The sequence below is a fragment of the Macaca nemestrina genome, chromosome 15, assembly GCF_043159975.1.
Source record: "Macaca nemestrina isolate mMacNem1 chromosome 15, mMacNem.hap1, whole genome shotgun sequence".
Lineage (NCBI taxonomy): Eukaryota > Metazoa > Chordata > Mammalia > Primates > Cercopithecidae > Macaca > Macaca nemestrina.
Genome location: NC_092139.1, coordinates 103,449,432 through 103,471,210, shown reverse-complemented (window position 1 = coordinate 103,471,210; position 21,779 = coordinate 103,449,432). Strand labels below are relative to the sequence as shown.

At 38.9% G+C, this 21,779-nt stretch overlaps 1 protein-coding gene across 31 annotated transcripts in view; it reads left to right on the top strand.

The window, feature by feature from the left end:
- LOC105464528 (RNA binding fox-1 homolog 2) overlaps positions 1–21,779 on the top strand; it is a 296,663-nt gene that overhangs the window by 209,698 nt on the left and 65,186 nt on the right. For all 31 annotated transcript variants that reach the window (XM_071080512.1, XM_071080511.1, XM_071080509.1 and 28 more), the window contains one exon: positions 12,191–12,415. In XM_071080512.1, the coding sequence (XP_070936613.1) occupies positions 12,191–12,415 (225 nt within the window). The remainder of the gene's footprint in view (positions 1–12,190; positions 12,416–21,779) is intronic.

Sequence of the window (21,779 nt, the reverse complement as noted above, 5' to 3'; positions counted from 1 at the left end):
TGCAGTGGCTGGCGCGATCTCGGCTCACTGCAACCTCCACCTCCCAGGTTCAAGCAATTCTCCTGCCTCAGCCTCCCAAGTAGCTGGGATTACAGGCGCCCTCCACTACACCTTGCTAATAGTTTTAGTAGAGATGGGGTTTCACCATGTTGGCCAGGCTGGTATCGAACTCCTGACCACAGGCAGGCCTCCTTGGCCTCCTAAAGTGCTGGGATTACAGGCGTGAGCCAACACGCCTGGCCAGGTTACTGCTGCTTTTCATCATAAGCTCTTCTTACCTATTTGATTTGCTATTATGTGCTTGTATTAATTTGATAAATATTAAAAAATCAAATTTAAAAAGGAAAAATGAGTTACCAAAACACCCTGGAAATAACTATCAAAGATGTTTTAGAATGCATTTAGAAAACAGAATGAACTTCAAATATGAAAAAGTAGAATCTAGCCGGGCGCGGTGGCTCAAGCCTGTAATCCCAGCGCTTTGGGAGGCCGAGATGGGCGGATCACGAGGTCAGGAGATCGAGACCATCCTGGCTAACACGGTGAAACCCCGTCTCTACTAAAAAGTACAAAAAACTAACCGGGCGAGGTGGCGAGCACCTGTAGTCCCAGCTACTCGGGAGGCTGAGGCAGGAGAATGGCGTAAACCCGGGAGGCGGAGCTTGCAGTGAGCAGAGATCCGGCCACCGCACTCCATCCTGGGTGACAGAGCGAGACTCCGTCTCAAAAAAAAAAAAAAGAAAAAGTAGAATCTAATTAGTTTATATCAGGAACATCTTGGACTACTAGAATTGATCCTTTCTCCTTTCCCACTCTTTCTTGCTCACTCCTTATTAGCATACAGTACCTTGAGGTTGAAATCTAGTAGTCTTCTCCTCACTCTTACCCGTTGCCAGGTTCTGCCAATTCTGCCTTTGGATTGTCTTCGCTTGGGCCCCCCAATCTATGTCTCACTCACTGTGCCTATTGTATGTAGTTCATAGCTTTAGTATAAAGTCCCTTCAAAGTTTGTGGCATCCTAATGAATCTCTTTGTCTTCCCTACCTCATATCACCTTTGTTTCCCGATGCTGAGTGTTGGTTGCTTTCTGTAACCATATCATTTTTGTTATAACAAAACTTTATGTTTGCTTATATACTCTACTAGGTTGAAACATCTTTTATTTCTTTAACAAATACTTATTGAGGGCTTTTAAGGCAGCCACTGGGATGAGTTAGATCTGGACAATTACCTGTCCTCAACAAGTTCATGTTCTGTAAAGACAATACATATGTAAGCAGATAATTGTAATTGAATATAAGTACCACAATAGAGTTAAGTATTAGATTGGGGAAGGGAGGAGGAAGGAATGATTTTTTCCCCCTATTTGAGTGAATCAGAAACCTCTAGAGAGGAGTAAATGCCCAAATACATATTAAAGATTGTGTACGTATTAGCCTGATTAGTAGAAAGGAGAAAAGCTTTCTAAGCAGAAATAATACTATGTGCAAATAAACTGGAAGGTGAAATAGTACATGGTGTTTTTCAGCATTCGACACACATTAGATTACCACCTGTGCCAAACCCTCCTCATCTCAGGTGAATTATCAGGGTCGCCTCCCAACAGGGCTCCCTGCCTTTGCCTTTGCCGAGTGGTACATTTAAAACCTAATTCTGACCACACTTCTCTGCTCAGAACTCTCAGTGGAGTGTAAAAGCTAACATCCCTGCAGTGGCTGTAAGTTTTACAGGAATTCTGTCAATATCGTCTTTCCCCTCTGCTACCTTTCTCACTTCATCTCCTGCCACTCTGTTCATGCTTACACCAGTGTTATCGCATAGGTTTCCAAGGCCTCCATGTTCCTAGTTCTTAGAATGAGCTACTTGTGTTTTTGCCTGTGGGACTTTGCATTTGTGTTCCCTTTGTCTGGAGTCTTCTTCCATCCAGATGCACATATGACTTGTTGCCTTAATTTCTAAAAAAGTATGATCAGTGTTACCTTTCCATACCACCCGTAGAAAAAGGAAATTCTCTGTCTCTCCAGCCCAATACCCTGATACCCTCCTCTTATTTTTTCTCTGTAGCACACCAAATGTTTATTGTTTTGCTTGCCGATTTATTATTTGTCTCTTCCTACTAGAATGTAAACTCCATAAGGGCAGGGACTTTGGCTTTTTAATCACCGTTGTTTCCTCAGCAGCTAGGACAGAATATCTAACACACGATAGATACTCAATAAATATTTGATGGCAAGAGTTGAAGCTGAATAGATGAAGTGTGCAAGAGGCATGACTTCCATGCAAAGGTATTTGGACTTGAGACTGTAAACACTGGGAGGCTAGGATTCTAAGAAGATAAATTAACTATCAGATTTAGGTTTTATTTTAGAAAGATCATTCTGGCAGCTGCTTGGAGAGTTCATTGGAGGTTCATTGGAGGTTGAGGTTAAGTTAAAATAAAGCTGAACTCTTTAAAACCAAAAAAGATTATGTAGATAGCCTAGGTGAGAACAGCGGCTCATTTTTCTTTTAATTCCCCATAGTACATAATGTGGACTCTCACATATAGCCTTATATATTTTTTCATAGAATGATTATTTATATTGTGGTGACGTCCCTGGCAGAGTTGGTAAAGCTATTGAGAGAATGGTTCCTATCTTTTTTTAGACTTATACTGCAGAAGCAGGTATTCAATTACCTGGTTAATTCAATTACCAGGCATTTTCTAAAGGGCACCTGTTATGTGCTCATCATCACTTCATTTGGTGAGGAAGCTATGATGAAGTTTATGATTCAGTCCCTGGTTGACTTAGGGACTTTGCTTGTTAAATGATTAGAGAATATATAAGCCACCATGTAACCATGGTTGTAGACAAAATGTGTTTTGTTCTGGGAAAGGGATAGGGAAAATTTTTCTCTGTTACTCTATGTTTATAATGTGAATTTTCTATTTTAAAGAGGTAGACTACAACAGAATGCCTAATAACATTTATAAAGCATAATTAAATATTTTGTAATTCAGAAAACACTCTAGTACCTTGCCAGTGTTTTATTTGGAACCTGAGTTACAACTATTTCTTTGTTTTGTTTTTTCCTTAGAGACATGGTCCCTCTCTGTCACTCAGGATGGAGTACAGTGGTATGATCCAGGCTCACTGCAGCCTCAAACTCCTGGGCCCAAGTGGTCCTCTCACTTCAGCCTCCTGAGTAGCTAGTACTACAGGCACATGTCACCACACCTGGCTATTTAAAAAAAATTTTTTTTGTAGAGATAGAGTCTCGCTATATTGCCCAGGCTGGTCTTGAACTCCTGGCCTCAAGCAGTCCTCCCACCTGGGCCTTCCAAGTGCTGGGATTACAGGTGTGAGCAACCCCACCTGGCTGTGACTATTTTTAAGGCTATTCCAGTTTAGCATATGGAAGATGCAAATTTAATTGTCCATGATGACAAAATAAATAATAAATTAATTTAGATTGTAGTGAAAAGTGTGGTTGAGAAAAAGAATAATTTTCCATAGATTGTGTAAATCACTGATTACATTGAATAGAATAGACATTTAACTATTAATTGTGTGTAAGGGCCTTCCATTTCCAAGGAAGCAGGTAACTGAACCAGAGTAGTTCTTGCTGTCTGTTGTTGCCAGTGGAAGACATGATTCATGAATGTTTGAGGTTCTAAATACTTCTTTAAGGAGAAATAGAGAAAAGAGCTTTTAAGAGGTTGGAGATATTAAGACTATTACAGGGTTTGTTGCTTTTCACCTAATAGACTATAGGTTTGAATGACTTTGTTCTGAAATATTTATTTTCCTGTTTAAATATTCATTGCTGTGAGATTGTAAAACTCAGCCTCAAGGGGAAGACCGAACTGGCTTTTCTCTCTGAGTAATTTAAAAGAGGTGTGTGTGTGTGTGTGTGTGTGTGTGTGTGTGTGTGTGTAAGACAAGTGATTTGGACGCAAATTTACAATATTCTTGTTGACCAAGCCTATAACTGCCCTTAAATTTACATATACCAGCTTCTGTCATTTATTGTTATTCTAAGCAAGGATGTATATTGTATTGCCTGGTTTTTTTTTTGTTTTTTTTTTGTTTGAGACGGAGTCTCACTCTGTCGTCCAGGCTGGAGTGCAGTGGCGCGATCTCGGCTCACTGCAAGCTCCGCCTCCTGGGTTTACGCCATTCTCCTGCCTCAGCCTCCTGAGTAGCTGGGACTACAGGCGCCCGCCACCGCGCCCGGCTAATTTTTTGTATTTTTAGTAGAGACGGGGTTTCACCGTGGTCTCGATCTCCTGACCTTGTGATCCGCCCGCCTCGGCCTCCCAAAGTGCTGGGATTACAGGCGTGAGCCACCGCGCCCGGCCGCCTGGTTTTTTAAAAAAATTTATTTTATTAATTGTCTGTTTATAAGAGCTCAAGACTGTAATGGTCATGTTCCTGAATTCTGTCTCCCCTTTACATGGCTGTAGCACACTCATCTTTTGGTCCTGATTCTTTAGTTATACCCATGCTAAAAGAAGGATCCGTTGTGAGGCCTACATTTCAGTAGATTTGCACTATAGAAAACAACCAGTGTTTATTCTCCTAGCTGTAGGTTCCATATAAGAAGGTAACCCTCTACTTTTAGGAAACTTACATTTATAGCCACCGTTACCTTCCTCTCATCATTTATGCCCCCGCCTTTTTTTTCTTTTTTCTTTTCTTTTCTTTTTTTTTTTTTTTTGAGACAAAGTCTTACCCTGTTGTCTAGGCTGGAGTGCAGTGGCGCGATCCTGGCTCACTGCAACCTCTGCCTCCGATGTTCAAGTGATCCTCATGCTTCAGCCTCCCAAGTAGCTAGGATTACAGGCATGCGCCGTCACACCTGGCTATTTTTGTAATTTTAGTAGAGACGGGGTTTCACCATATTGGCCAGGCTGGTCTTGAACTCCTGACCTCATGTGATCCGCATGCCTCGGCTCCCAAGGTGCTGGGATACCTTGGGAGCCACTGCACCTGGCCTCTATGCCCTCTTTAATCTCTTAACTGACTCTGTTCTTCTAAAGGTGTAGATGCTTCAGGACATGTCCTGGAAGCATGCTGCAACCATAATTCTCTCCTATTTTGCCAGCTAAAGCCTCTAAATCAGTGTTTCTCAGAATGTGGGACCCAAACCACCTACACCAGTAAGTACCAGGGTCCCTGCTCCAACCTACTGAATCCTAATCTATGGGGAAAGGATCTTGACATGTGCATTTCTAAATATGTTCCTTGAGTGGGTGTTATATGCAATAAAATAGGGGCATCTTTTTTTTCAAAGAACAAGGTAAAAGATGAGTTGATAGGTGTGAGGAGCTGAGTATTATGGAAGTAGTTTCTTACTGCATCTTACTGTTGAGACTGCAGCAGGAATGGATGTGTCTGAACTCCTTACCCAAAATTAGACAACATTTTTTCTTAAACTTAATACTTCAATGGCGATTGGTTTTTTATTACAGTAATCCTTATTATATAATAATGGAATGTGTTTCCATGAGCTTCCTTGGGATCTTGGCAATTCAGTAAGTTCCAAACAACCAAGTGAACAGCGAATTCTTGGAATTCAACATGAATGTAAATATTTGGAGAGTACATGGAGATTTCATTGTGTAGATTTTTCCTCCCAACATCAAATTTACCTACAAGTTGCCTAACATCTTATGGCTCTGAGTGTAGTTTATATGTATTGTAAAAGAGAAAATGTATTACTTTTACCTAACTTACCAGAAATGTATTCAGGATTATTAGACACTAACACTTTTTTCTGCTCTGGGTACTTAAAATTGGGAAACTTCCTTGAGGTAAGAAAAGCAAAACAATCCTACCTTATAGCTCTTCCTCTAGGTTATGGTGGTTTTAAGAAAAAGTTAAGAATAGTTCAATAGCTTGGTTGTCTTTAGACTTAAAAAAAAAGAACCAGAATATTTTAGATACTGAAGGAAGGAAATTTGGGGGTAGCACTGTTTAAGTATTTGTACACGTTAAGAATCTAGAGTAATTTTGCTTTAAGTCTAGCAAATGAGCATTGTTTTGTCTTTGTTTGTTTATCCATTTTGTTTGTCTGGATTTTCTTGGTCTGTTCTTCTACAGAGTTACTTTTTTTAAAAAAAGTTGATCCTAGATGATTTTAAATCCAGTGTTGTCTTCTTATCTTTCTGAGATAACAGTTATATAGCTGTTATTTTCCTCTTGTCACAGACACCTGGGCAGAAACCACTGCTTTTAGTACCAGATCTGAGAAGAATGATAGGCCTTTGCCTAGGTACTCCTTTTTTAAAACAAAAAAACAAAAACAAAAAAAAGGCAAATAGAGCTTGAAATCTGAGCCCACCTAAGCAAATCCCAAGGGATCAAAATGATATAATTTATAAAAATAGTTAAAAACATTTTATTTGTATTATAATCCTGGAAAATTAATTTCCATTTATAAACAGCACTAGAAAAATTACTAGTGACATTGTCAGTAGTAATAAACTGGTGAGAATATGCTGTACCTAAATAATGAAGTGATTCTTTTTATGATGGTATGAATAAAATTAATATTGATCTGTTTGTGTGCATGGTCCATTCTGACCATATATGTGGTATGGGAATTGAGAAGCTTTTAGAATTTGCAGCCTGTTGGTTAGAATTAATACAATAATAGGTTATGTATATAAGTGGGACTCAAGATGACCAAACTGAGAAAATTAGAGTGAAGTTGAGGAATAAATGAGAAGATATAAACAAAAATACACCCTTGTCTTTCTAAGATTGCACAGACTTTAATTATCCTAGAAATATGAAGACAATTATATTTTGGGTCATTTCTGTGTTCTCTTACAATACTGTGCATAGCTTTTAAATAATATTCAGTATAATTCAGTAGGAACAGAAAATATGCTAAAGAATCAGTTACAAAACAGTTTTACCTGCTCTCTCAATTAATTTTCACAACCACCTGTGAAGTAAACAACCTATCTGGTAAGAGGTGTAATTGGGATTTAAACTCAAGTCTGCCTTTCAGGTTCATACTTTCTTTTTTATTACATCCCATGTAAACTAGGGAGAAAGCACATGGTTGGACCTAGAAAAAACAGTGGAAGTCACCTGTCGGTAGGTGATGATTGAACCTGTGAGATTGCTATGGGTAAGGCAATAGACCGTTGAATGGGTTCCTGTTTGATGACTGTGATACTATAGTTGTTTTTCCATAGTCACGGGTTCTGCATCTGTGGATTCAGCTAGCTAGGATTGAAAAATTAGGGTGGGAAATTGGGTGACTGTGTCTGTACTCAACATGTACAGACGTTTTTTCTTTTTAGGAGACAGGGTCTCCCATTGCCTAGGCTGGTCTCAAACTCCTGAGCTCAAGGGATCCTCCTGCCTTGGCCTCCCAAAGCATTGGGATTATAGCTGTGAGCCACTGTCCCTGGCCAGACTTTTTTTTCTTGACACTTTTTTCTTTTCTTTTCTTTTTTCTTTTTCTTTTCTTTTCTTTTCTTTTTTGAGACAGGGTCCCACTCTGTTGCCCAGGCTGGAATGCAGTGCCGTGATCATAGCTCACCACAGCCTCTGTCTCCCAAGCCCAAGTGATCCTCTTGTCTCAGCCTCCTGAGCAACTGGGACTATAGGCACATGCTACCATGCCCAGCTAATTTAAAAAAAATTTTTTGTAGAGACGGGATCCCACTGTGTTGCCTAGGCTGGTCTCACACTCCTGGGCTCAAGTGATCCTCTCTCCTCAGCCTCCCAAAGACCTGGGATTACAGGCATGAGCCAGCATGCAGGGCCTTGTCATTATTTTCTCAACACTACAGCATAACAACTATCTAGATAACATTTACATTGTAGTAGGTATTATAAGTAATCGAGAGATGATTTAAAGTATACAAGAGGATGTGTGTAAGTAGGTTACATGCAAATACTATGCCATTTTATATAAAGGACTTGAGTATCCAAGGATTTTGTCATCTGTGGTGGGTGGGGGCTGGGAGGTTCCTGGAACCAATTACCTGCTAATACGAAGGGACAACTGTATATTTGAATTTAGAATGGAAACATTTAGCATGTTTCACATTGTACACCAAAAGGCTGGATATAATGTGTATCGCCTCTGTTACTATCTGTGGTTTAAAAGAGAAAGACATCATTCTCAACTCAGAAATTAATAGTTACATTTGATTTTCACTCACAGCAGGTCAACAACTCTTAAAGCCTGTGTTTGTAAAACAGAAGGAAATTAAGTGCATAAAGCACAAGCATGTAAATGTTCTTTTCTTTCCTAATACTTCACCAGTTCTACCTTCCCATCCCTACGCTCCAGTTTAATATCAACCCAAGATATCAACACTTGTTTCATTCTGTGTTATTCCTTGTTATGCTCTCTAGCCCAACAAAGCAGTTTGCTGTAATGTGCGTGCACGTGACTTTCTATCTCAATCTTCCTCTATTTCATAAATGTTTAAAACTTCATATTTATTATGTACCATGTGGGAGTGTACATTCTACAGGACTGTCTCCACCCATCATAATGAGCCTTTTAATCCAATAGGGGAGTTAAAATACATATTTAGATTTGCTAAATATGAGACTTTAGATTTAAGTGTCTTGTAGGGGATACAAGCTAAATGTTATAAGAATATAGGAAAGGAAGGAATTACTTTTAACTGGAAACGGAAGAAAGTTTATAGATTGATAGGTTAGGGAAAAGAGCTATTCTGTCTAACCTTGTAGACTAAAGAGAAAGCTAATAATTTCTTTTCTCAGATGAGATATACTTAAGCAGCTTAGACTCTGCTAATAGAAACAAAGCATTTTTTATGTAAGTGTAGATGTAAATTCATACCTAGAAATACTCATGTGAACTGTTATCTCATAGTTTGCTGAAGGCTGTTGTACTTCTGAGCATAGAACTTTGGAATTTTAGTAGAAATCTGGAAATTTAGAAGCCTGGAAATTTAATAGAAATCTGAAACCATTTAACATTTTTAATAATGTATACTTGGGGAAATATTCAGACATTGCAGAATATATGAGAGAAGATGTTGAATCACTCCTATCCCAATTTCATTCCCTTAGTATATGAACAATTGTTGTTACATTTTTAACAAAAATTTTAAAAGAAATTTCTGTAAGTAACAAAATAATCCACTAAGAATTTCTTCTTGACCTCTTAACGGAGGTTACATTACCCCTCTAGGAAAACAGTACCTCTGTCTGGCTTGCATTTCTATAAAACGCCTAGTGCCTAAGCTACGAGTGGATCACAGGAAATGTTTTTACCTTTCTCCCTGTCTCCCACTGTGAATTGATGTGTTTATTCAGTTGACTGAGTCAGCCCTGTTGAGAATACCCCTGTGGGAGAATTCATACTGTGTACTTGTGTGCCAGAGTCTCATTCCCAGCAGACTGAGGTGGAGAATGGAGGCTGGAGTAAAACGAGGAGGCTGAGAGGAGCAGTGTCAGAGCAAGAGAAAGTCCCCTTGGACTTGTTAATCCTAACTTGAAAATGGTGTCTTTTAGCCTTTACCAGTAATTTAGTAGAACTTTTTTGTGGATTCCTGTAAGATTATATTTATGCCTGATGTGGGCATAAGACCTTTGGTGCTCTTACTGTGTTTCATTCACCAATCCACCTGAATTCCAATTCACTTCTTTTTCATATCTGTCTTCAGGCCAGTAGATCCAGCGAGGGCTTCTGAAGCAGTATGTTTCATATGGCTAGATAGATACAGAGAGATAGAGCACTGAATAATTTGAAGAAGGGAGATAACTATTTTGTATCTCTCTTCAGATGCCCGGAATAGCTATAAAGACATCATAAAAACTATCCTAACCTAGAAATAATGAAAAGAAGTTATATAGTGATGGGTGACAAAGATAGACTTTTTCCAAAAAAATTTAAAGTTTTCATAGCATATTTTCTAAGAACTAAAGAGAGGGATTTTTTTTTTCTATTTTTTGAGATGGAGTCTCACTCACTTTGTCGCCTGGGCTAGAGTGCAGTGGTAGTGATGTCAGTTCACTCCTCTTCCTGAGTTCAAGCGATTCTCCTGCCTCAGCGTCTCAGGTATCTGGGATTAAAGGCATTTGGCACCATCCTTGGCTAATTTTTATGTTTTTAATAGAGATGGAGTTTCACCATGTTGGCCAGGCTGGTATTGAACTCCTGACCTCAAGTGATCCGCCCGCCTCAGCCTCACAAGGTGCTGGGATTACAGACGTGAGCCACCGCACCCAGCCTTTTTTTTTTTTTTTTTTTTTTTTTTTTTCCTTTTCTTAAGAGACAGGATCTTTCTGTTGCCCAAGCTAGAATGGTGCAATGATGGCTCACTGCAGCCTCCAGCTCCTGGGCTCAAGCAATCCTCCTTTCTCAGCTTTACAAGAAGTTGGGACTACAGGCACATACCACCATGCCCAGCTAATTTTTTAAAGTTTAGAAATGGTGTCTCTCCGTGTTGGCCAGGCTGATCTTGAACTCCTAGCCACAGGCAGTCCTCCCATCTTAGCCTCCCAAAGTGCTGGGTTTACAGGGCATGAACCATTATGTCCAATAGCAGGAAAATTTTTATGTAAAGCAATTTTTTAATTTTTATTTTTAATTTCTGTTACAGAATCTTCATTCCTGCCTTTACTAGTTTGCAAGGGCTGCCATAACAAAATATTACATAACAATATAGAAATGTATTTTCTCACCATTCGGGAGGCTAGAAGTACAAGATCAGAGTGTCAGCTAGGTTAGTTTCTTCTGATGTCTTTTTCATTGGTTAGCCTGTAGATGGTCATGGTCTCTCTGTGTCTTCACTTGGGCCTCCCTCTGTATGTGTCTGTATCCACATTCCCTTTTCTTATAAGGACACCACTGCATTTGGATTAAGGCCCATCCTCATGACATCACTTTAACTTAATTACCTTTTTAAAGACCCTATCTTTAAAAACAGTGACATTTTGAGGTACTGCGGGTTAGAACTTCAACATATGGGTTGGGGAGGAGCACAACTCAGCCTATGATTCTGCCACTTCCCACTGATAACTGTAATCAGTTCCTCACTTTTTATCTAGACTCTGGCAGTCCCCCATCCCCAATTCTCTTTTTTCTTTCACCACTATTGTGTAAAGCAATTTTTATTACCAAGTAGAAATGATTCTTGGACATTGGAGACAGCTGAATTTTGAAGTTGTTTAACTTAAATGGAAGAGAGTTATGAATTTTTGTTTCAAGGTAGGTCACTACCATTCTCTTAAGGGTAACACAGTAATTCAGTGTTTCAGAACATTGGCTTCCCCTTATTGATGATATATTTTTTGTCATTCTCTTTAATATTAAAAACAATACATTTGTGTAGGTTTTATTACAAAAGTAATATATGCTTGTTATTAGGAGCACAAGGAAACTTTTGGGGGTTTTGGATATATGTGTTGACTATCTTGATTGTGGTGATGATTTCATGAGAATATAAGTACATTTTTCAAAACTTACCAAATTGTATACTATAAATAAATAGGTGCTGCTTATCATATGACAGTTATATCACAATAAAACTGCTTAATTTCTTTGCTGATTTGATGACTAAAAACTTGGACTTACTTTGATATTAATGTGAATTTTCATGACAGTTGGTGAGGTTGAGCATTTTTATTAGTTGTTTGTATTTCATTTTCAATGAATTGTTCAGATAGCCACTTTGCCTCTTTTTCTCTTGGGATGTGTGTGTGTTTGCGTGTACATGTGTGTCTGTCTTGTCTACTTGGTTAACCCACTCTGGGACTAGTGATAATAACCCAGCATCTCTCTTACCTTTTGCTAATATTTTCTCCTAGTTGATTTTTCTTTTTTGTTTTTTGTATTTTTTAGGGACAGGATCTCTCTCTGTTGCAGAGGCTGTAGTGGCTTGTGGTCCAAAGTGGGCTCTCCACCTACTTTTAATTTAAAGGAAAGATTTTTGTCCCTTTGGCATCTAGTCCACTTTAATATGGTTGTGGGCCTGTCTAGTAACCACACATCAACAAAAGTGAAGGGGTGTGTGTGTGTGTCTCAGTCCACATACATACATCTATGTGTGTATATATAATAATATTTTCCCCAATCCTGGGTCATTCCATTTTACCTATGCAGTGAGAGAATATTCAGAGAATTCCATATATTCACTTTAAAAATAGTTACGTAACAAGGATTCAGAGTCACTTTTTCTTTTTCTCGTTGTTTGTTTTAGGGTAACCAGGAGCCAACAACAACTCCTGACGCAATGGTTCAGCCTTTTACTACCATCCCATTTCCACCACCTCCGCAGAATGGAATTCCCACAGAGTATGGGGTGCCACACACTCAAGACTATGCCGGCCAGACCGGTGAGCATAACCTGACACTCTACGGAAGTACGCAAGCCCACGGGGAGCAGAGCAGCAACTCACCCAGCACACAAAATGGATCTCTTACGGTATGTGAACCATGAGGTGAAAAATAGAAGAATGCGTGGCAATCTTATCGAAATTGTCACCTTGATTATACAACTGGAAAACTCTCGGAATTAATTTAGCATTTACATATGTTCTCATGTACACCTTCTCTCAGCAGCGTTGTACACATTGTCCTCCCTCCTCCTAGAAATACTTAGTCTCTTGGCTTTTCCAGCTCTACCAATTTTCCTGCCAAGCATTGGGTGTTCTGCCCCTGCCTCCTTCTCTATTCAATTTTTAAATGGTGCAGTACTCCATGTGTAGGTCCTGGAACCCCTTTTCTTCTTATTATACATCCTTTCTCTATATAATTATACTACCAAACTCAGTTGCTCAAGCAAAACCTAGGAATATTCTTTTCTTTCTTTCTTTCTTTCTTTCTTTCTTTCTTTCTTTCTTTCTTTCTTTCTTTCTTTCTTTCTTTCTTTCTTTCTTTCTTTCTCTTTCTTTCCTTCTTTCCTTCCTTCCTTCCTTCCTTCCTTCCTTCCTTCCTTCCTTCCTTCCTTCCTTCCTTCCTTCCTTCCTTCCTTCTTTCTTTTCTTCCTTTCTTTCCTTTCTTTCTTCTGCACATCTAATTGATTAGCAAGTCTTGACAACCATAACTCTAACTACTTCATCCTCTTCTCCACATCTTATATAGCTCTTCCACCAGATTACTTGTGTTTGAATCTCAATATGGCCCCTACTAAACTGTGTGCCCTTGGACCAGTTATTTAATCTCTCTCTGCTGTTGGTTCACTCTAAAATGAAGATAATCATACCTACCTGAAGAGGCTGTTAGGAAATTTAAAAGGATTTATCATCATCACCACTCTAGTCCAAACCTCATAACTGATTTCCGATATTACTGTTGCCTAACTTATCTATCCTCCACATAGGACTAAGGTGGTTTTGTTTTTTTTAACGCAAATTTTGCCGATTTCCTACTTAACTCTTAATAGTTCCGTAATGCAATTAGAATATAATCTGAACTTTGTACTTGGTTTCTAGTCTCTAGCCCAGCTTACCTCTTTGACCTCACCTCTTACTACTAACTTGCTAAAGTAAAGGAAATGTCATAAATTAATAATAGGTATGTATCTCATACATATCAACATATGGAAAATTGTATTGTCTCTTGCTTTGTTGCCCAGGCTGGAGTGCAGTGGCATGAACATAGCTAGCTCACTGCAACCTCAGTCTCCTGGGCTCAAGTGATCCTCCTTCTTCAGCCTCTCATGTAGCTGGGACTACAAGCACACACCACCACGCCCAGCTCATTTTTTACTTTTTTGTAGAGACAGGGTCTCCTTTTGTTGCCCAAGCTTATTTTGAATTCCTGTCATGCAATCCTCCTGCCATGGTCTCCCAAAGTGCTGGGATTACGAGGCATGAGCCACCACACCCAGCCTTGTGTGGTGTATTTCTAAAGACAGAAATGTTCTATAATCTGCATAGAAAGACCTAGCTCTGTTGTTAGATTTCTTTTTCTCTTTCCTATATCTGGTTATCAAAAGGAGAGCTTTATTCAGCCTTTAAGCCACTTGCTAAGGATGGATTTAACCCATAAATGCTTTCAATTTTCTTTCATTAGGTATTGAACCACCAAGAAATTCTTACTTTCAATGTTTATTAGTTGGTATAAGCACATAATTTTATACTTCAGAAGTAATTGGCTACAATAGATAATTTATTTGAAGAGTCTAGGCATGATAGGTAACAAACGAGACTTTCAGTAGCATTTGTTCTAGAATCATAAATATACAGGCTCATGTATTGACTACATTTCCAAATAATTTTTTAATGATCATGAACTCACAGACCTATCAGAATAACTGTTTCAATTAAAGAAGCGAAAAAGAAAAAATAAAATATATATGAGGCTTTTCCAAGGTATTTTAATCACTAAATCAATTTCTATACTAATTATCAGGGTTTTTAATTTTTTTTCATTTTTATTCTCTGTTTCTTGTTAGTTTGGATAATATGTGTCTTTTTAGTAATTTGCTTCATATAAACTGTCAATTTTGTTGGTATAAAGTTATTCATAATTTCATATAATCCTTTTAATTTGTATAGGGTCTGTGGTGATATCCCTGTTGACATTCTTGATTTGGCAATTTATGTCTTCTCTCTTTTTTTATTGGTCAGTCTAGCTAAGGTTTATTAATTTTGTAGATTTTTCCAGGAAACCAACTTTTTGTTTCATTGATTTTTGTTGTTTTTCTATTTTTTTCAATTATTTTCCACTCTGTTATTATTTCTTTCTTCTTGCTTTGAGTTTGGTTTGGTCTTTATTTTGCCAGCCTCTTGAGTTGGAAGGTTAGGCGATTGATGTTAGATTTTCTTCCTTTTTGTGTTTAAAACTGTAAACACAGCAAGTTTCCCTTTAGCTGCATACCATAAAATATGATCTATTTTGTTTTTGTTTTTATTTCATTCAAGACATTTTAAATTTTTTTCCTGTGGTTTCTTCTTTGCTTCTGGGTTGCATAGGAGTATGTTGTTTCCAAATGTTTGGGGATTTCCCAAATGTCTTTCTTTTATTGATTTATAATTTAATTTCTTTGGAGCGTCATATGATTTCAATTTTTTTATTTATTGAGACTTGTTTTATGGAAATGATTTGTCTGATATTAATGTAACCACTTCAGCCTTCTTTTTTTTTTTTTTTTTTTTTTTTTTTTTTTTTTTTTTTTTTTTTTTTTTTTGAGACGGAGTCTTGCTCTGTCGCCCAGGCTGGAGTGCAGTGGCGCAATCTCGGCTCACTGCAAGCTCCGCCTCCCGGGTTCACGCCATTCTCCTGCCTCAGCCTCCTGAGTAGCTGGGACTACAGGCACCCGCCACTGCGCCCGGCTAATTTTTTTCTATTTTTAGTAGAGACGGGGTTTCACCATGGTCTCGATCTCCTGACCTTGTGATCCGCCCGCCTCAGCCTCCCAAAGTGCTGGGATTACAGGCGTGAGCCACCACGCCCGGCCCAGCCTTCTTATAGTTACTGTTTACATGTTTTTTTTCTGTCATTTTGTTTCAACTGCTTTGTATCTGAAGTGTATCTCTTATTTAAAAAAAAAAGGAGGGGGAGGGGGCAGGCAGGGTGGCTCACGCCTGTAATCCCAGCACTTTGGGAGGCCAAGGCGGGCGGATCATGAGGTCGGGAGTTCGAGACCAGCCTGGCCAACATGGTGAAACCCCGTCTCTACTAAAAATAGAAAAATTAGCTGGGCATGGTGGCGTGCGTGTGTAATCCCAGCTACTCGGGAGGCTGAGGCAGGAGACTCGCTTGAACCCAAGAGGCAGAGGTTGCAGTGAACCGAGATTGCACCACTGCACTCCAGCTCGGGCAACAGAGTGAGACTCCATCCCCCACTCCCAAAAAGCATACAAGTAGATCTTGCTTCTTGCTTCTTGCTTCTTCATCTGGTCTGAAAATTTCTATCTTTTTATTGGAGCATTTAGTCAATTTGCATCTTAATGTAATTATTAATGTAGGTAGATTTATGTCTGTCATTTTACTGTCTCATGCCTTTTATTGTTCCTTTTTTCCTTCTTGACTGATTCCTGTTACATAATTGTTGTACCTTTTACATCCCTTTGTGATATTTTTTCATTAGTTATTTTTTGTTTGTGCTGGTGTTTCTTGTATTTTCTTAGTGCCTTCTCAAGGAATTACATCTTTGACTTATCACAACTTATTACTAATGGTTATGTGTGTGTGCACATGCATGTGTGTCTTATTCTGGTTAAATATAGCAGCCTAGGTCTAATGTAGCTTCATTCCCCACACTTTTTTGTGCTATTGTCATACATATTATGCCTGTATAATTTAGATATATAACAATACACTATTATAATTATTACTTTAAACAATCTTACCTTTTTTTTTAAGATCTCTTTTTTTAGAGCAGTTTTAGGTTCACAGTAAACTGAGAAGATAGTAGAGACTTACCCCATATACCTTCTGCTCCCCCACATGCATGGCCTCCCCCACTAACAACATTTCATACCAGAGTGGTGCACTTGTTACCACTGATGAACCTGGATTGATATATCTTTATCACCTAAAGTCCATTAGAGTTTACTCTTAGTGGTGTACATTCTGTGGGTTTGGATCCATGTATAACATATAGCTAGCATTATAGCATCATAAAAAGTAATTTCACTGCCCTAAAAATCCTCTGTACTCTACTTGTTTATCCCTCTCTCCTCCCCACAACCCAACCCCTGGCAACCACTGATCATTTAACTATCTCCATGGTTTTGCCTTTTTCAGGATTTCATGTAGTTGTAATCCCACGGTATGTAGCTTTTTTCTGATTGGCTTCTTTCACTTAGTAATGTGCGTTTAAGTTTCCTCTGTGTCTTTTCATGTCCTGACAGTTCATTTCTTTTTCAGCACTGAATAATATCCCATTGGTCTGTATGTACCACAGTTTGTTTATCCGTTGACCGGCTTAAGGGCATTTGGTTGCTTCCAGATTTTGGCAATTATGAATAAAGCTACTGTAAACATTCATATGCAGGGTTTTTTGTGAACTTAGTTTTGAACTTCTTTGGGTAAATACCAAGGGCCATGATTGCTGGATCATGTGCTAAGAGTATGTTTCGTTTTATAAGAAACCACCAAACTACCTTCCAGAGTGGCTCTACCATTTTGCATTTCCACCAGCAACGAATGAGAGTTCCTGCTGCTCCACATCCTCGCCAACATTTGGTGTCTGGATTTTGGCCATTCTGATAGATACGCAGTTGTATCTCATTGTTTTAGTTTGCATTTCCCTGATGACATATGACATGGAACATCCTTTCATGTGGTTATTTGCTATCTTTATATCTTATTTGGTGAGGTATCTGGTAAGGTCTTTGTCCTATTTTTTAATCAGGTTGTTTGTTTTCTTATTGTTACGTTTTAGAATTCTTTGTATATTTTGGATAACAGTCTGATATTGGGTAAGTCTTTTCCAAGTATTTTCTCCCAGTCTGTGGCTTTTTTCAGTTTCTTGACGGGATTCATTTTATGTTTTTTTGACCATTTTCAGTGATCTTTGTGTCTTCCTGTAGGTCCAAGTTATTATCCAGTGTCATTTCCTTTCAGTCCAAAGGACTTCTTTTAGTATTTTTTTTAGAGTAGGCCTGCTGGAAACAAATACTGTTTTTGTTTATATGGGAATGTTGTTTTTTTGTGTTTTCAGTTTTGAATGATAGTTTTGTTAGCTATGGAATTCTTGGTTGACAGTTTCTTCCTCCACCCCCCAGCCCTTTAAATATGTCATCGCATGAACCACTCCCATGGGAGTCAGCTGATTCTGATGAGAAGTCAGCTGTTAATCCTGGTGTTGGTCCCCCTGTAGGTGATGAGTTGTTCTTGTCTTACTGATTTCAAGATTTTCTGTTTGTCTTTGGCTTTGAGCAGTTTCTCTATGATGTGTCTAGGAGTAGATCTCTTTGTGGTTATCATACTTGGGTTCTCTTGAGATTTTGGAATACATATTCATCAAATTTGGGATTTTTTTCACCATAATTTCTTCAAAATTCTTTTTCCTTTCTTCTCTCTTCCTGAGCCTCTCATTACACATAATTTTTTTTCCCCCCGAGATGAAGTCTTGCTCTGTCGCCCAGGCTGGAGTGCAGTGGTGTGATCTCGGCTCACTGCAACCTCTGCCTCCCAGGTTCAAGCAATTCTCCTGCCTCAGCCTCCCAAGTAGCTGGGATTATGGGCCTGCACCACCAAGCCCAGCTCAGTTTTGTATTTTTAGTAGAGATGGAGTTTCACCATGTTGGCCATACTGGTCTCCAACTCCCGACCTCATTATCTGCCTGCCTTGGCCTCCCAAAGTGCTGGGATTACAGGCATGAGCCCCTGCGCCCAGCCAACACATAAATTGAAACACTTGGTGTTCTCCCATAGGGTTTTTTGTTTCTTAAAAAAATTCAATCCGAACCTAAACAGAATCGGAAGTTCTATTCATTTTTCTTGGATCTTTTTTCCTTCTGTTCTTTAGATTGGATAATTTCTGGTGATCTCTTTTTCAGTTCACTCCTTCTTTGTTCTGCCATTCCAAATCTGCTGTTGAGCCCATCTAGTGATTTTTAAATTTCAGTTATTATACTTTTCAATTCTAGAATTTCCATTTATATTTTTCTACTGAGATTTCTTCTCATAATATTTTTGTTTATTTTTATTGTTATTTTTTGAGATAGGATCTCACTTTGTCATCCAGGCTGGAGTGCAGAGGTGCAATCACAGCTCACTGCAGCCTTGACCTCCTGGGTGCAAGTAATCCTCCTGCCTCAGCCTCCTGAGTAGCTGGCACTACAGGCACATGCAACCAACCCCAGCTAACTTTTGTGTTTTTTGTAGAGACAGGGTCTCACTATGTTGCCCAGGCTGATCTTGAACTCCTGGGCTCAAGCAGTTCTCTTGCCTTAGCCTCCCAGCATTCTGGGAATACAGATGTGAGATACAATGTCCAGCCTTAATTTTAAAAATATATTTGTATTTACTGCTTTAAAGTTGTCTGCTAAATCCAACATCTGGGCAACTAGAAACAAGTCTGTTTCTAGTTACTGTTTGTTTTCTTGAATCTGGGTCACTTTTCTGTTTCTTTGCATGTCTTGTAATTTTTTAATGAGAATTGGACATTTTAGTAATGTACTGTAGTGACTGTGAGGTGTTACTTATTTTTCTGAGATGGGCATATGTGTGTGTTTGTGTGTGTGTGTGTTTTAAGTAATTTGCCCATACTTAAACTATGGAATTTGTCTCCCACACAGTGTGTGGCCACTAATGTTTCTTCTCAGTGATTTTCATTTGTTACTGTTTTTAGCCTGGCTAGGAGGCACCCGTATCTCCCTAGCTTAATGGTTAGCCTGTGACTAGTGCAGAGTTGGTGCTCAAACACCTGAAGCTTGTTGAGCTTTCACCTTCTGATGATCCAGGTGGATTGGGAAGTGCACTCAAAGCTCAGCCAGTTCTCAAGCCTGCCTTGGGTTTTCTTTCTATTGAGACCTCCCATGTCTCCCTTCCTCATCCATGTAGTTTCACAGCCACCCAGGGTTGTGAGGAGAGCAAATCTGACCCTTTTATGACTCGTTTCTTTCCAGGATCTCCCCTTCAGATTTCTAGCTGGTCTTCCACTGCACCCTCATCAGACCACAGCCTCAAGCTAGAAGAATGTCTTCTCCCTGTTAGGTTCCCACCAGGTTGGCCTCTTTCAGCTGACAGAGCTATGGATTTTCTACCAGTCCTTCAATCTCCCCTTGTCCAAAGTCAGATCTGCCCTCTCTGGCAGTGAAAATTGCTGGTTTTATGGTCCCAGCCCTCCCCTGATAACACTAAGTTTTAAGGCATTAAGTTTGTGTCTGGATGGTCTTACCCCTAAGTTTAAGCAATTTCTCAGGACATCTCTCTATTGTCTGTATGCCTTTGATTGATTTCTGGAATCCTTAAATAGCTGTTTTTGACAACTTTGTCCAACTTTCTTACTGTCGTAAGGAAACAATTCACTGACCTGTTCATGCCGCCATAGCCAGAAGTCTCTTCCCTGAATCATTGCATGGCATTTTATAATTACTTACTACATAGCTCCTCATCATTGCCCATTTCTATCTATCTTTTTCCTTTATTGCTACTATTTTCAGTTGTTTCAGATCTCCAGTTGTATATTTCTAATGACAGTGATTAAGGGCAAGTTCTGTTCCTTAATGTAAATATATATTTTTTTACATTATATATATAGTTAAGACTTACATTCTTCATTTATACCAGAAACTGTTCACCATGAAATTTTGTATGTCAACTAATTTGAGTTCCTAAAGAGATCATCCATGTGTATAGATTGTAAGTTTATTGCTGCCAAAAATAGCTGAAGAGAAAATGGAAAATCCTTTGATTTGTGCCTGTGAACAGAGATAGCACAAGTTCTATAATTTCAGGAAGTTGTTAACAAAATGAGAAATTTTTAGGATGCTCTGGTTGAAAGATGCTTCTTTTTTTTTAAGTGTACATTTTATTTTATTTGATCTTATTTTTGAGACCGAGTCTCCCAGGCTGGAGTGCAGTGGCATGATCTCAGCTCACTGCAACCTCTGCCTACCAGGTTCAAGTGATTCTCCTGCCTCAGCCTCCCAAGTAGCTGGGATTACAGGCGTCTGCCATCATGCCCAGCTAATTTTGTGTTTTTAGTAGAGATGAGGTTTCACCATGTTGGCCAGGTTGGTCTCGAACTCCTGACCTCAAGTGATCCACCCGCCTCAGCCTCCCAAAGTGCTGCGATTACAGGCGTGAGTCACTGTGCCTGGCCCAAAAGTGTGCATTTTAAATGTGAGGGTGAATTCACTGCTCATAAGCCATTTATTTACCTTTGTAGAAAGAGAGAGTGTGTGTGTATGTGTTGTATATAGAGAGAGTTTGAACAGTTGAGCAATGCATTGTAAAACCTAGACTTGACAATTTTCGTTTATTTTATTAAACTTTTACTATCTGCCTGTATGTCTCTTAAAATAGTCTATCCAGTTTGATAACTCATCAGTTAAAAACAATGATCTAGTAATTCATGTGGCCAATTAAATCTAAAAGTTAGATAGGAAGCGTTGTTATTTACAGATGTATTAATGATACCTCAAATTTATATGTCACTTTTCAGTTTAAAAATTGCTTTCACAAACAATATTTTATTGTGGTTTGTAAAATATCCCTTTGGGGTATAGTAGGGTTTTTACAGATGGGGAATTCTAAGTCCGTGATCTTTGTTCTACCACTCCGACTCCCCATATTCAACATAGCGAGAGAAGACTGTATACTGTGTATTCACTGGTCCTCAGACTCCCCATATTCAACATAGCGAGAGAAGACTGTGTACTGTGTATTCACTGATCCTCCGACTCCCCATATTCAACATAGCGAGAGAAGACTGTGTACTGTGCGTGTTCACTGGTCCTCCGACTCCCCATATTCAACATAGCGAGAGAAGACTGTGTACTGTGCGTATTCACTGGTCGTCTTAGCAAGCACTTAGCGTCTTTTCCCACTCAGTCCAAGTCTTATCTCTGCTGAAAAGCCTTCCTGGACTCTTCTAGGCAAAGCCAAATTTGTCTGTGTTTCATTTAGGCTCAAGTAGAACCCTAAGCTGACTGCTGTTTATATAACATATAAATTGTGATTTTTAAATTGACTTTTGTCTTCCTAAGTTTTAAACTTTCAAAGAAAAGGTGATTATTTGTTCATCTTTGCATTCCCTGACATATCACCATACCTGACACTTAATAGATACTCAGTAAATGCTTCTTGGGGAAAAAAAATAAAACTAGGTACAAGCGTATTATGGCAGTTCTGAGGAGAGAGAAGCTGAGGCTTCTTGGTGAATA